We start from the raw sequence: 15386 nt of genomic DNA on the forward strand, positions 1-15386 counted from the left end.
CTGGGGCTGCACCCACGACCTGCGGTGCTGTCCGAACCTGTCCTGCCGGGAAAAGTCTCCCTTCTTCCCGACCCCTTCCCGGGAGCCCCTGCACCCCAATTCCCTCCCTGCAGGCAGGGCACACACAGGTGTGGTGACACGAGTGCCTCTGTGGGTGCCCGGTGCCCGCAGCTCCGTCTCTCTCGGCCCCAAGGAGGGCAGCGGGTCCCCAGGTGTGGGCAGCTCAAGCCCTGCCCACCGCCCCAAACATATTTCAGGAGCTTTGTGCCATCCTGCGCGGCTGGCAGCGCCTTTTCCCAGCGTTCTGCCCACCCCGCATCCCGGCGAGGATGTGCAGGGAGCAGGTGGAGGCAGAGCGCGCCGCGGGGCTGTCCCCGCTGTCCCCGCCGTGCCGAGCCCCGCGGTCGCTGCCTGGCCCCGGTAGCGGGGCTGGAGGAGGAGCGAGGAGGCCGCTCTGGGGCCGGGGAGAGCGGGGCGCTCGGGAGGAGGAAGAGCGCCGGTGCCGAGCGAGCAGCACCGAGCGGGGGGAGCGGCCCGTGGGACGGGCACCGAGGGCATCGCGGGGGGCACTGCGGGACCGCGGGGCCGCTGTGACCCACCGGGGGAGCCCAGCAGCATCACGGCCGCGCTCCCGCTCGGCTGAACCCCAAAAGCTCAGCTCGCTGCCCGCAGCACCCCGCAGGAGCCACGGGAGCCCCGCACGGCGTCTGAGAGGGACGGTGAGTGTGTCGGGTGGGGTCGGACCCCTGGGTGCCACCAGCGTGGCCTGTCCTCACCACGCACCACGGCAGGATGGTGGCCCAGGGCCGCTCTTCCTGTGACCTGCCGTCTGGAGAGATGCGCTCGCTGATCTGCCCCGTGTTCCCTGCAGGCTGGAGCCCCCGTGATGAGGATCATCCGGACCCCCAGCCTCTCCCAGCTGCCCCCCGGCTGCTCCTGCCGCGCTGCCCGGCCGCAGGGCACCCTGTCCCCCTGAGCATCACCTCGGCGGCTCCCTGTCACCCGCCGGGACCTGCAGCCAGCACCACGCTCGGGTACCGGGGACACGGTGTCCCCACGCCACCCTCTCCTTCACCCGCTCCAGCAGCCCCCGTGAGTGCCAGCGGCCCCTGCTGAGCTGGATGCGGCGCTGGGACGGGGACACGGCTCGGCAGGATGGCGGCAGCGCGCTGGTACCACCGCGACATCAGCCAGGCGGTGGCCGAGGAGCTGCTGGTCAAGGCTGGGCGGGACGGCTCATTCCTGGTGCGGGACAGCGAGTCGGTGAAGGGGGCATATGCCCTGTGCCTCCTGTGAGTCCCTGCCCCGCCTCTGCCTGTGCCGTCTGTGCCTCTGTCCCGTGCCTGCCTCCCTCTGTGCCTCTCCCTGCTCCAGGCACCGCCAAAACCTCATGGAAGCGCTGCAGGGATGTGGGTGGGGTGGGCAGGGTGGCAGCTCCCTGGCACCGGGGTTTTGGTTGATCCCCGGGTTGGCAGCAGGATGAGGGTTGGGCCCACAGCCGTGCCCAGCACCATGGCTGCTGAATGGGTAACCCCAAATCCGGGGCACACCGAGCTCTTCTGGGCTGCCTGCTGGCCTGTGAGCATCTCTGCGCTGGGGATTTGGGGCTACAGCCCTCAAGATGGGGCCTCTTGCCATCCCCACGTCTGGAACCGGGTGTGCAGCCCCTGAGAGCGCTGCTGCCTGCACCCTTCCTGCTCTGCACCCTCGCTGCTCTGCACCCTTCCTGCTCTGCACCCTTGCTGCCCTGCACCCTTCCTGCCCTGCACCCTTCCTGCTCTGCACCCTTCCTGCTGCTGTCACATGTCTGTGCGGGCAGGTTTGGCAGGATGCACCCCCTTTCCCTCACTGCCCTGGCTCTTTGTGTGGGACAAAGTGCAAATTTGGGCTCTGGGGGTGCGGGGCACAAGCCAGAGTCCAGGCTGGTGGCAAGGGCAGGGATGGGCACTGGCCCCACAGGCAGCACGGCAAAGGCTCTGTGGGTAGTCCAGTGAGTGCTGGGGGAGTCACGGCTGTCCCGGGCTGTTTGGGAGCAGGGGGACACTGCACATCCTCCCGCAGTCTCCGAGCTGGGGGTGATGATTTATTTCTAGAAATGCTGGCTCAGCTCCTCTCCCTGCAGAGGGGACGGGGTGTTTGTCTCAGGAGTTTATCCCTCTGGTTCAGCCTGGATGGCTTTGTTTCAGCTCACATTCCAAAAAGATTGAAGAAAACAGCTCTAAGGCACTTCTAAAATCAAAAGATGTCAGCAAATTAACAGTGGTTTGAAGGCCCTTGTATTTCTGGGAGGATGAAACCTCTGTGTTCAACCCTCTGGGATCATCACTTGGGCTTCCTGTGTTTTTCAATCTCTCCAAGTAAAATTGACCCATCAAACTCACCTTTGTCTCAACCATAATCCCTGCATCATCCTTCAGGTGTATTTCCTCACAATGTAATTGGAGTAGAAAATGCTTTAGGAAATGCTTTGCAGCCCCTTCTTCCCCAAAGGTCCAAACTGCTTTAATTAGAAATGCTCTTCAAGCACAAGGTTTGGATGCAGCCAGTGAGACTCACATTTCAGAAGGACCATCAATGGTCTGATAAAGACACAGCACTTTCAAGCAGGCTGCTGGGACCTTGGAGGATATTTGAAACCTGTTGACATGCAGTTCTAGCAGAAGTGCAAAATGCAATGTAATGCGGTAGAAGTGGAAAATGAAATGCTGTTAGACAAGGCTGCTCCCCAAATTGGCTCTGCCTGGATCCAGCTGCCCTGCAGCACAGCCTTCTCCCTTTCTCCTCACTGCCCTCTGCTCAGGACCAAGGCAAATCTGGGCCATTTAAACTCCTGTAAGACACAAAGCGGCTGATGGGCAGCAAATGCAGCGTTGCCAAAGCGGCTGCCCATGGCCCCTCCCAGCGCTCCCGCCATCCCCACCTTTACCATGCCGCTGGTCCGTGGTGTCCCGGCTAGCGCGGTTCCCGGCCCTGGTTTGGCCATCCTGGCGGCTCCGGCCCTCAATTCCGCCTCTACGAGCCCGCCCAGCAGCATCACCGCAGCCCCGCCGCTTCCCGCCCCGCTAGGCGCGAGTGCGGCCGCTCCTCCGGCCCCTGAAGTTCCCCTCGCGGCCGCCGACAGGGCGCCGGTGGCGGCCGAAGTTCCGTCCGCGTCCCTCGCTGCCTTCGCCACGCGGCCGCCGCTCGCCCGCCCGCCCGCCCGGCACGCGACCGGCACGCGACCGGGCACGCGACCGGCACGCGACCACGCACGCGACCCGCACGCGACCGGCACGTGACCGGCACGCGACCGGCACGCGCCTGCCTCGCGACCGGCACGCGACCCGCACGCGCGACCGGCACGCGCCTGCCACGCGCACCCGCACGCGACCACGCGACGCGACCGGCACGCGCCTGCCACGCGCCCGCCTCTCTTTGCGCCGGTGCAGAACCTCGCGCATGCGCACAGCGGGTATCTCCTAGCAATTGGCGCCGAACGTTAATGAGTTAGTTGTTGATTAGCGCCGGTTTGCTGTGCAATCCCGTGCTGGGGATTTGGGGCTACAGCCCTCAAGATGGGGCCTCTTGCCATCCCCACGTCTGGAACCGGGTGTGCAGCCCCTGAGAGCGCTGCTGCCTGCACCCTTCCTGCTCTGCACCCTCGCTGCTCTGCACCCTTCCTGCTGTCACATGTCTGTGCGGGCAGGTTTGGCAGGATGCACCCCCTTTCTCTCACTGCCCTGGCTCTTTGTGTGGGACAAAGTGCAAATTTGGGCTCTGGGGGTGCGGGGCACAAGCCAGAGTCCAGGCTGGTGGCAAGGGCAGGGATGGGCACTGGCCCCACAGGCAGCACGGCAAAGGCTCTGTGGGTAGTCCAGTGAGTGCTGGGGGAGTCACGGCTGTCCCGGGCTGTTTGGGAGCAGGGGGACACTGCACATCCTCCCGCAGTCTCCGAGCTGGGGGTGATGATTTATTTCTAGAAATGCTGGCTCAGCTCCTCTCCCTGCAGAGGGGACGGGGTGTTTGTCTCAGGGCTGGGCCCCCAGCGCTGCCACGGGCAGCGGGATGGGGCCCTCACCTGCTCTCTCCAGGTTCCAGAGGCACGTCTACACCTACCGCATCCTCCCCGATGAGCAGGGGCTGCTCTCCGTGCAGGTGGGTGCAGCCCCCGGCCTGGGCTTGGGCAGGATGCAGCTGTGCAGGGCCCGGGGTGCTCGTCCCCCTCCCGGCTGAGGTGGCACCAGCCTGTGGTTCGTTTTCTGCACGAGCTGCAGGATGCGGGCGCTTTGCAGCCACTCCAGCTCGGGAGGAGCTGCCTCTGCACAGCATCCCGGCACTGTCCCTTCCTGCCACACGCCCTGTCACAGCCTGGCCACACAGAGCGGCCCCATGGTGCCTGTCCCCACACGGGGTCTTGTCCTGCCCTCGCTTCCACGTCCCCTCAGGGTTTCTCCTGGCGCCCAGCTCTCTGCAGCTGCCCTTCCTGCCCCCTAAACAGAGCATCCCGTGCGCCCGCAGGGAGCATCCCTGCCTGCTGAAGGAGGCTGATGTCTCCGTGCTCCTCCCCCCACGGGTCCGGGGTCCTGCTGGCCCTTCCAACTCACCACGGGCACGTTTTGAGGGACAGACCCACCGCACCCAGCCGGCTGGGGCTGCCCTGGCAGAGGAGGAGATGTGACGGTGCTTCCCCCGCTCTGCCTCCCCAGACCATCCAGGGCATCCAAGCCAAATGTTTCCGCACCCTCCCCGAGCTGATCGGCGCCTACCAGCACCCCAACAACGGGCTGGTGACGCCGCTGCTGCACGCCGTGCCCCGGCCGCGGCCCGAGGAGGACTCGGGTGAGCCGGGGAGGGGCCGGGGGCTGTGCCGGGCTGGCAGCGGGAGGGGAGGGTCCTGCTGAGCTGCTGACTCTGCCCGCAGACGGGGAGGATGCTCGGGGCTGGGGGCACACGGTGCCGTGTCCCGGTGCTGCCCCCTCTAGCCGGACCCACATCCCGCAGCAGCTGCACCAGAGGCTGCAGGAGCAGGTCCACAGCAGGTAACGCACCCCTGCCCGCCCCGGGAGAGGGGGTGGTCACGCCCAGGGGGGATCTTGATGTCCACCCCTCTCCCAGCCCGGCCAGTGACTTCATGGGCTTCATGGCCGAGTACCTGACCCACCACGTGCAGGACCTGGAGGCTCTGTGCCACGGGCACCCGCAGCTGCGGCACCTCAGCACCGCGCTCGCCACCGCCTGCCGGGCACTGCACAGGTCAGTGCAGCCTGGGGACGGCGGGGCTGGAGCGGGGCCACCGCCCGGGGCCACCCACCTGGTCCCCGTCCCCTTTCGGTGGCTGAGTGCCGCGTCAAGGCGCGGGAAACGCCCACACCGCCCCTTCTCTCCTCCCCTGCAGTGAGATCGACTTCACGCTGGTGGGCCTGGAGACCCTGGCCAGGGTGTTCGACCCCCCTGTGTCCCCTCGCAGCCCGGCCAGGGAGCAGGTGAGTGCCCCCACAGCCCCCAGGGACCTCCACATCTTGTGGAGCAGCCCAGATCCACAGCGAGGAATTCACCACTCCAGGGCCGCCGTGCTGCTCCAAAACTATCCATCCTCCCCTTCAGGGCTTCCTGAGCAGCGACCCAGACCTGGAGCTGCTCCTCAACAAGATCTCCACTGTCAACCACCTCCTCTCTTCGCTGGAGAAGAAGGTGCCTGACCCCAGTCACGGTGCAGGGGGAGGCACAGCTCCCCCTCCCCTAAATTAACCCCTCTGCCACCCCAAGCTCCGGTGGCAGCAGAGAGTTCCCAGCTGTCCCAGTGCCTCCAGCACACTGCCTGTCCCTCTGGCAGGTGCTGAAGTCACTGCAGGAGATGGTGACAAGGCACAACCTGGCCCTGCCCAGCGTGGCGCTGGCCCCCCTGCCAGCTGCCAGGCCCCTGGCCGTGCAGAACTTCGAGGTGAGCCTGGGGACACGGAGGGACCCCGATGTCACTGCTGGGCAGGGCAGGAGCGGGGACAACTCCAGAGCCACATGCCCATGTGCAGGTGAAGGTGGGCAAGTCCCAGCGTGTGGCCCTGACGGTGGACGTGGAGTCGGGGACAGTGACAGTCACCAAGCGGGGCAGCGGCTCCTCGGAGGAGGTGATCCCACAGGATAAAAGTAAGGGGCTGCTGCTGGCTGCCCCTGGCATAGTTTGGGGCTGTTCCCTGCCATAGGCCTGATGCCACGGGGATGGGCCAAATGCCCTGTCACACCCCCTGTGGTGGGCAGTGGGGGCCACCATGCCCCCCTGACCCCCATCATTCAGTCCTGCAGCTGATCAAGTACCAGAGTGTGCAGAGCAAGGTGAGGCTGGTGTGTGCCCGTGAGAACCAGAAGAGCCTGAGCAGGGATTTCATCTTCCCCAATGCCCGGGTGAGCAGCACCAGCCGTGCCCACAGAGTGTTCTGGGGGAATATGGAGCCCTTGGGAATGTGGGAAGCGGCAAATCAGTGGTCTCAGGACTGTGACCACCTCTGCAAGCTGGCTCCTCCACCAGGGGGTGATGCCCACCTGATGCTGGGGTGCTGTGCCCCCCATGTCTCTGAGACATCCTCACCATCCTGCAGAAGCGAGAGGCTTTTTGCCAGCTGCTGCAGCTGATGAAGATCCAGCATTCCAACCTGGACGAGCCTGAGATCATCTCGGTGTATGTTGGGACGTGGAACATGGGTAAGGGGCCAGGAGAAGGTGGCCTTGTCCTGGGAGGTTGTTGTGGCTCTTTGTGAGCCTGGCTGGGTTTTGGGAGGTGTCTCAGGTCCGAGCTGGTGGGCAGTTTGGGGAGGAGGCTGGAGAAGAACCCATCTGGCTGCCATGGGCTTTGTTTGTCCTGTGGCAATCCACTCACTTGGAGGGTGCTGGGGAGACAGAGGAACAGGGTTGTCACAAGGATTTGGGGCTGTAAATCCCAGCAGCAGCCTGGGATGCACACGGCTGGCAGGCAGCTCCTGGAGACGGGCAGGGCTGTGCTGGAGAGGAGCTCAGGGTGCTGGCACGTCCCCTCTGTGTGACCCATGTCCCTGCCCGCAGGCAGCACGCCCCCACCCCGCTCCCTGGCCTCCTGGCTGACCTCGAGGGGCTTGGGGCACACGCAGGACGAGACCACGGCCTGCATCCCCCACGACCTGTACGTGATCGGCACCCAGGAGAACTCCCTGGGTGACCGCGAGTGGGTCGAGTTCCTCTGCGCCTCCCTCAAGACCCTCATGGCCATCGACTACAGAGTGGTAACAGCAGGCACAGCCAGCCCTGGCAGCCCTGGGGGGCTGGGTACCCGCAGCCATCACCCCACAGCTCCCACCCCAACCCCCAGGTCCTCCCCACCCCAAATCAGGCCAGGGAACATCCTGTGCCCCATGAGAGCTGTCCCCGGGAGTCAGGGTCACACTGACCTACCTGTGGGTCCAGCCCCATCCTCCTGGCCGTGGGGCAGGATGGGGGGCAGGCAGGCTGACCCCCTGCCCCACCACAGGTGGCCCTGCAGTGCCTGTGGAGCATCAAGATCGTGGTGCTGGCGAAGCCAGAGCACCAGCGGCGCATCAGCCACGTCCACACCTCCAGCGTGAAAACCGGGATCGCCAACACGCTGGGTAGGGAGGGGATGGGGCTGGGAGATGACCCCGAGGGAGGGGACAGCCCGAGGGCCAGCACAGGACCCCTGGGCTCCCCCAGAGCTCAGTGGTGACACATCCCTGCAGGGAACAAGGGAGCTGTGGGTGTCTCCTTCCTTTTCAATGGGACCTCATTTGGTTTCGTCAATTGCCACCTGGCCTCCGGCAGCGAGAAGACCCACAGGTGATGCAGGGATCGGGGGGGTGGGGCTGCCACGGGGCAGGTGGGTGTCTCAGGGGGCTGGAGGAGCCCTGAGGGGCTGTGAGGCTGCCCCTGTCCCCACCTGGCAGGAACAGAATTAAGAGTGAGGTGTCCCCGGGGTGGCTCATGCGGTGCTGCTGTCCCCCTGCAGGCGTAACCAGAACTACAGCGACATCCTGCACTCCCTGGCCCTGGGGGACAAACGTCTGGGGGGCTTCGACCTCACCCTGCGCTTCACCCACCTCTTCTGGTTCGGGGACCTCAACTACCGCCTGGACATGGACGTGCAGGTGGGACCCTGCGGTGCCAGGCTGGGGACAGCAGGGGGAGAGGAGCCTGGGGGGTCACTGTCCCTTCCCTGGCACAGGACATCCTCAGCCACATCGTCAAGAAGGAGTTTCAAGCCCTCCTGGCTGTTGACCAGCTCAACCTGGAGCGGGAGAAGAACAAGGTGTTCCTGCGGTTCAGTGAGTGTGGGGACACGGGCGCTGCTCCTCCTGCTGAGACAGTGCCAGCAGGGTCCCCACAGCCCTCCCCATGTCACCCCAGGCTCTCAAGGTCCCCTCTCCTGGCACAGCCCTGCAGGAGGTGCTGAGAGCCTGGGGGACCTTGGCGAGCACCGGGCCAGAGGTGCCAGCCATGGGTGTGAGCCTGCTGTGGGGACCATGGCACCCCACGGGGACAGGCAGGGACCATGGCCCCCATGCCACCTGCGTGCCCTGATTCCAGGTGAGGGCGACATCTCCTTCCCTCCCACGTACCGGTACGAGCGGGGCACCCGAGACACCTACGTGTGGCAGAAGTCCAAGCCCACAGGGGTGAGTCCAGAGGCATCCCTCCAAGCAGGACATCTCTGGGGACAGGGACAGCAGGGTGCTGAGGGGGCTGCGTGGTGACGCTCGGTCCCCACAGCTCCATCAGCCTGTTCCCTACCAAAACAGGGTCTGGGCAGGAGGGAACTCACTTTTTGGGGTGCTCTTCTGGGCAGGGGAACCCAGACCTGAGAGGCTGCTGGACCAGCTGCTTTCTCTGTTTGTAGATGAGGATCAATGTCCCCTCGTGGTGTGACCGCATCCTGTGGAAGTCACACCCGGAGACCCACGTGGTCTGTAACTCCTACGGTGAGTGAGACCCTGGGGACACAGCAGCCAGGGGTGGTCAGTGCTGCCCAGGACCCCAGGGCTCTGGGACCCTCCCCAAGCTGCCCCTCCTGCCATCCAGGCTGCACCGATGACATCGTGACCAGTGACCACTCACCTGTCTTTGCCACCTTTGAGGTGGGAGTGACGTCGCAGTTTGTGCCCAAGGAGGGTAAGGGCTGGGGTCTGCCACCCCTCAGGCCGGGTTTGGGGTGGCCCTGGCACACCCTGACCTGCCAGGGCCTGTCTGCAGCTCCTGGCTCTGGCCCCGAGGCGCTGGCCTGCATCGAGTGGGAGAGCATCGAGGTGATCCTGAAAACCACGAGCCGCAGCAAGTGCTACATCGAGTTCCATTCCTACTGCCTGGAGGGTGAGAGGGTGCCTGGGGTGCTGGGCTTGGCTGTGGGGGTGACCTGGCCTGGCTGGAGCTGTGTGCCCCTCTGTCCCCCCCAGAGGTGCAGCGGAGCGGGGAGAACACCTTCCAGAACTGTGACATCCCTGGGTTCCTCAAGCTGGGCTGGTCCTCCAAGCATCTGCCCGTGGTGCGCAGCCCTGGAGCATCCTCACCCCCATCCCTGCCTCTGTGTCCTGAGCCCCAAGGGGAGCTGCAGCTGTCACCAACACCCAGGACAGAGCCTCCCTGTGCCCCCCACCCCTTAGCAACCCCCCCAAGCCTGCCCTCTCTGTGCACAGCTGAACCCCATCCTGCCCGACCTGGAGTACCTGGGGGACCAGCACCTGCTCCTCAGCATCAAGGGCGTGGAGAGCTGCGAGTCCTATGGTGTGTGGGGATGGTGACACTGGGGCCACCATGGTGGCGGGGGTGCCAAGCACAGCCCCCCAGGTTACAGCCTGCTGGAGGTAGTGGGACCGTGGCACCCACCCTGCTCCTGGTGCTGCTGCTCACGGGGGGCTCCCGTGTCCCCCGAGCCCCGGGGGCTGACGCTGTGCCCGCAGGCGAGTGCTGCCTGGCCCTGAGGTCAGCGATCGGCACCACGGCCCAGCAGTTCGAGACGTTCCTGTTCCACCGCGGCGAGGAGACGGGCTCCGTGCGCGGCTGGATGCGGGTCCGGGTGCCCCGGGGCCGGAGCGGCACCCGCGAGCGGCTCTACGGTAACGGCGGCCGCACGCAGCCCCCTCCCGGTGCTCGGGGACATCCTGGGCCACGTTTCCCTCTGGCCCCGGGCCGTGGGGTGAGGCCAGACCTCGCTGCCTTTGCAGAGTGGATCAGCTTTGAGGAGGAGGATGCTGAGCCGGCGGCGGAGCCCCCGACGTGCCCCAAGCCAGCCCCGCAGCGCCTCAGGTACCCCGGGCGGGCTCGGCCGTGCCGCAGCCCCGCACTGGGGGGATGCTGAGCCCTTTCCCTCTGTGCGCTTCGCAGGAGCCGCCCCCGCAGCCTCCCGGAGCCGGCCACAGGCTACACCAACCCTGCCTACTTCATCTTCGAGGGGGTGCCCAACGCGTGGCTCCCGGCCCCCGGAGAAGCCCCCAGGAGGCACGGAGAGGGCCCGGCCGGGGGCCAGCGCTGCCGGAGCCCCGCTGGAGCGCGGGGCCCGTTATCCTCAGAGGAGGAGCCGTGGTGTGGCCGGCCCCGCTCTGGGCCGCTGAGCCCGTCCCCTGGGCACCCCCTGAGCCCTCCCAGAGCGGGCCACCACAAGAGACCCAGATCAGCCGTCCTGACGAGGGACGCGCTGGGGCTGGGCGATTGCTCGCTGTATGCGGCCACTCACCTGAGCCAGCTGGACCAGATGTCCCGGCAGGGCAGGGGGGACAGGCAGGAGCTCCCGCCGCGCCAGACCCAGCACGCCCTGGAGCCGCCACCGCGGCCCTGCCGGGAGGCGCCGAGGCCGCTCGGGAAGCGGGGAGCGCTCGGTGCCTTGGACCTGGAGGCTCAGCCTGCTCCGCCCGCCGACCTGCAGCCGGCCAGGATGTAGCGACAGCTGTGCCCTGCGCAGCCTGGAGCCCTCGCAGCTGCTCCCTCCTGCCCAGCCCTGCCCAGTGCTCCCGGAGGAATTTCCCTCCAGCACAGCTCCCCAGGCTGCTGCGCTGCTTCCCTTTGTTCTCACTCTCCAGAATAAAGCGTCGGGTGTGTGTTTGCTCACCTGCTTCTGCGAAAGAGCAAGCAGAAAAGTGCCGAGCCAGGCGGGGAAAACACCAAAGCATTGCCCCAACAGCTCTCTGCATCCCATGGGAATCGTGTACGTCCCATGGGAATCCTGCACATCCCAGCCCTCGAGGCTGCCCTTACCCATGGCAAAGCTGGCGGGTGTCACAGCCCTCGACCCCCTCTGCTCACGGAGAGGGGCACGTCCTCAAAAACACAAGGATCCGGCCGTGTCCTGGCTGCGCCGCACGAGCGGCGGCCCCGGTTTGGGGACACGATGCCCGGGCTGGCCTCAAGGTGGCAGTGGCCACCTTTGTCCCCAGGATCGCCCCGCAGGGCTGGCGGCCAGCGCACAGCACCGAGGGCACTGCGGGACCCCAGGGGCAGCGGGGCTGTCCTGGGACGGGCGAGGGGCCCTAGGGATGGGGGCTGCGACCCTCGTGGCTGAGGAACTGTGCTCTCCATGAGAGAGGGGCCGTGGTGGCCACGGGCAGAGGGGCACAGTCCATGGGCGAGGGACTATGGACCTTGTGGTTGAGTGACCACGCTCCCCATGGGTGGAGGGAAGTGATCACCACGGGCGGGGGGACACGGTGCCAATGGATGAGGGGCTGTGCCCTCGTGGTGGAGGAGCATTTCCCTTTCTTGAGGAAAGGGCTGTGACCACATGGGAGAGGCCACCATGCCCCGTGTCCAGGGACTGCAGGTGGCCCAAAGCCTGCGAGGGCAACAGAGGGATGGGAGCGCAGTGGGGCTGAGCCCTGCGGCAGCTCCTGCCTCCGCCTCTGCCCGCCTCCAGCCCTGCCTTCCCTGGGCACTTTGCTCCCGGCCGCGGGAAGCGGGAGCGGGCACACTCGGCACGGCAGGGCACGGCCAGGGCCGCCCACAGCCCCCCGGCATGGCCCCGTCCCGCGTGGGGAACAGGCTGTCCCCGTGGGGGCCCCACTCCTGAGAGCCGCCCCGGTCTGCAGGTGAGCCGGGACAGCCCCTGACTGGTGACAGCCGGGAGGAACAGCCCTGCCATGTCACGAGGTCCCAGCTGGGCTCTGGGGTGAGGGACAGCGATGGGACCTGCAGGGCTGGGTGGGTGCAGGGTGGGGGCCAGCCAGTTCTCACCAGCCCCCCAAATCCCTCTGTACCCCCTCCTCTCTAACATGCCACCTCTTTCCTCTGTCACTGAAGGCCTTCATCTGTCCCAGCGTGCCCCCCTCCTCTCCTTCATCCTCCTCTCCATCCCCCGAATCTCTGTCTCATCATGGGTTGGAGCTGCCCTGGTGCTGCTGTGGCTCAGCCCGACACCGTGGGCTCCTGCCTGCTCCCAGCGAGGTGGGGACAGGGCCAGCCCAGCAAGGCTGGAAGGGAACCCTCACCCCCACCCTGCCAGGGTCACCTCGGGCCAGGGGATGGGGTGGACAGCGAGGGAAACGCCCGACCCTGCTGGTGTCCCCAGGGAGGTGTCCCGGCAGAGCGTGCCTTGGCTGCTCTTCCAGGCCAGGGGAAGGATTGGAATTAGGTCACATCCCCTTGTGCCGGGGCTTTGGCTGCACCAACCACGTGGCGATTAGGGACAAGGGTCCTTCTGCAGGATGTTTTGCATAATTTCTCCTTGTTTTGCAATTTCCAAGGGCTTAGGCGAGGAGAAAAGCCCTGCTTTTCCCATGCTCCAGCAGCAGCCGGTCCCAGGCTCACCCATCCCTTGGCAGCTGCTCCAAAATCTGCTCTCACCTCCCCTCTCCGAGCTCCTGCTGCTGCTCCATGGTCCCCAGCACCACCATTCCCATCCTGTCCCATCAGCAGGACTATGGCTCCAGGGCAGATTCTGCTCTGGTGTTGTCCCACTCCTCCATTTTACTGGAGCCTTTCCAACACCTCCCTGAATCCCCAGGGCTGGGGGAACCCTCAGATCCCACCAGGACTGGTGCTGCCAGCAGGGCCAAAGGACAGTTCTGGCTGGGAACATCTGCAGGACCAGGAGCCAGGGAAAAGCTGCCAATCCTGTGGCCAAGGGCATCGTGTGCCCTCAACGCGTGTCACACGGCTGGCCCCTGCCCCTTCCCACTGACCCATGGCTATTGCTGCCTTTTCCAGAACTCCCCTTGCTGCTTCCTGGGGAAAACTCCAAAGACACCATCCCTGGGGAATGTGCCTGCCATGGACAAGGGGTTCTGCAGAGTTCCTTGTACATCCATCCACAAAATGGGCAGAACAAGAGCATCACCTCTTCCTGCAGCACCTTCCATCTCCCTGCTCCAAGTCCTCTTCCTGCAGCAACTTCAATGTCCCTGCTCCAATTCTTTTTCCTGCAGGACCTTCCATCTCCCTGCTCCAATTCCTTTTCCTGCAGCATCTTCCACCTCCCTGCTCCACATCCTTCCCCTGCAGTGTCTTCCATCTCCTGCTCCAACAATCAGTCCCAACTCTTGGCTCACACCTCGATCTCTCCTCAAAAGCCCACAGCCAAGGATAGTTTTGCTAGGAATGTCAGCAAGAAATAGGAATGGGGCTGGTGGTGATGTGTCCTCAGGCTAGACCAGTCTGATTCATTAATGTCAATCACTGATTTTGGTCATGACTAAGATGAGGAAGCAAGAAACTTGTTAAGATATAACTTGCCAAACGTCATCTTCTGCATTTCTATATTTCGGTGGTTATCCTCAAAGGAATGTGCTTGGGAATGGTTAAATCCCACTGCTGACTGTGCTCAGGCTGTGTCAGCTGCCAGAAGCTGGGTGCCTGTGCTCTCCTCTGAGCAGTCCAGCAGTCCACAGCTGCTCAGGATTTTTCCTCATGCATTTTTCACACTTGATTATTAACTTTTATGTACTGTCTTCTCCATATCTGAATTGGTTGGTGACCTGTGTCACGAACACTGATCCTGCAGCAGCTCTGCTCTGGTCAGGCTCAAAGCTTTGTGATCCTTTGCACTCAGAGGCTGGAAAACGAAACAAAATCTCCTGGTCCCTCATGTCCTCAGCAGCTTGGGGACATGTGGCTGCCAGGCCAGGACCACCACTGGCACCATGCTGGCAAGCTCGGGTTTTCCTACCGCCTGTTTTCCCTCCTAGTTCTGAGAAAACAAACCAAGTTCTCCCCACTGTTAATGTTTGATCAGGACCTGCCTGTTGCTCTCTGAACTCATCCTTGCAATAAAGGCGAGAGCTGTGGCGGGCCAGGAGCTGCAGGGTGTTGGATGTGGGCCCGGAGCTCAGCCCGCAACTCAAACAGAGCCCCGGGAGCAGGGCTGGAGGGGCCCTGGCTGTCCCATCTGCCTGCTGAGTCATTTATGGGCATCTCTGTCAAGCCCAGGTGTCTCTGCAGGCAGGGCGTGGCAGGGATGATCCCACAGAGACACCCCAAAGCTATTCCTGCTGGGAGAAGCCTGCACATCCTCAGGGCAAAGGGAAACAGGAGGGGATGATGAGGGAGCCAAGGGGTGAAGGAGCCTGAGAAGATGTGTCCTTCCACCTTGCAGCACCAGCTCCAGCTAAATTGCATCCCTGTGCCCTGAGGCCTCCCCTGCCCTGGTGCCCATCACCTCCTGGGTGAGCTCTGGACAAAAGGAATTTTGTCAATCTAATAAGGTTTTGGCTACACCCTGATCTCTGCCAGCAGCTCAGCACTCCTGCTCCCAAGGTTACTCATCCAAGCATCCATCCTCTGTTGAAGGAGTCATTTCACCAGGGATGGTGGAGGGTGTGGAGGGGTCAAGTCCCAGGCAGCCCTCACTGATCCTTTGCTGGACACCACGGTGGTGGCAAACCCTTCCTTTTCCCTCGAGAAGAGGGCTCTGAAGTTTGACAGCTTGTCTTCATGCCGACTTCCCAGGAATTCACAGATCCCAGCCTTTGATCCCAGCACAGCCAGGAGGGTCCTGCCTGCCTTGTGAGCTTGCTCTGCCTTGAGCTGGGACTTGGATCCGGCAGCTCCTCTCCACAGGGCTCAGCTCATCCTTCCCTACGGACAAACCCGGCAGCCAGCGGCTCCTCGCTGTCCAGGGACACTCTCTCCCAAAGGCTCCTTTAACAGCCCCCCCAGGATTTCTCCGGGCCACAACATTCCCCCAGACCAGCCTTTCTTCTCCTCCCGCCTTTCTTCTCCCAAGGAGCCCTCCGGGAGCAGCGGCATTGTCGGGATGGTGCCAATTAGGCTGAGGCAGCTTCCAAGAGGCTGCGCCGGCCCCGGCCGGGGGCTGCTGGCGCTCATCAGGGTCTCATTGTTCGGCGGCCGTGGGGCTGTGCCCGGCGGGGCCGGCGCGGGGCTCTGTCCCCGGCGCGGGGCTCTGTCCCCGATGTGGGGCTCTGTCCCCGGCGCGGGGCTCCAGCCCCGGC

General features: G+C 64.5%; 1 protein-coding gene across 1 annotated transcript; it reads left to right on the forward strand.

Moving 5' to 3' along the window:
• Nucleotides 1-1131: 1131 nt before the first annotated feature.
• LOC115914837 (phosphatidylinositol 3,4,5-trisphosphate 5-phosphatase 2-like) lies at nt 1132-10888 on the forward strand. The gene is made up of 25 exons (XM_030967625.1): nt 1132-1292; nt 4071-4134; nt 4686-4818; nt 4901-5018; nt 5095-5232; nt 5375-5462; nt 5584-5670; nt 5813-5920; nt 6009-6123; nt 6272-6378; nt 6573-6675; nt 7033-7229; nt 7475-7592; nt 7701-7797; nt 7967-8105; nt 8183-8282; nt 8545-8633; nt 8855-8936; nt 9037-9126; nt 9208-9324; nt 9408-9496; nt 9648-9735; nt 9912-10067; nt 10176-10257; nt 10336-10888. The coding sequence occupies exons 1-25, from the start codon at nt 1156-1158 to the stop codon at nt 10886-10888; spliced, it is 3195 nt and encodes a 1064-aa protein (XP_030823485.1). The 5' UTR covers nt 1132-1155.
• The last annotated feature ends 4498 nt before the right edge of the window (nt 10889-15386 follow it).

The sequence above is a fragment of the Camarhynchus parvulus genome, chromosome 4A (genome assembly GCF_901933205.1).
Source record: "Camarhynchus parvulus chromosome 4A, STF_HiC, whole genome shotgun sequence".
Classification (NCBI taxonomy): domain Eukaryota; kingdom Metazoa; phylum Chordata; class Aves; order Passeriformes; family Thraupidae; genus Camarhynchus; species Camarhynchus parvulus.

Coding starts and splice junctions, on each gene's coding strand:
- LOC115914837 (XM_030967625.1), top strand. CDS start 1,156: ATGGCGGCAGCGCGCTGGTACCACCGCGACATCAGCCAGGCGGTGGCC. Junction 7,593..7,700: donor CGGGATCGCCAACACGCTGG/GTAGGGAGGGGA, acceptor ACATCCCTGCAG/GGAACAAGGGAGCTGTGGGT. Junction 8,283..8,544: donor CAAGGTGTTCCTGCGGTTCA/GTGAGTGTGGGG, acceptor CCCTGATTCCAG/GTGAGGGCGACATCTCCTTC.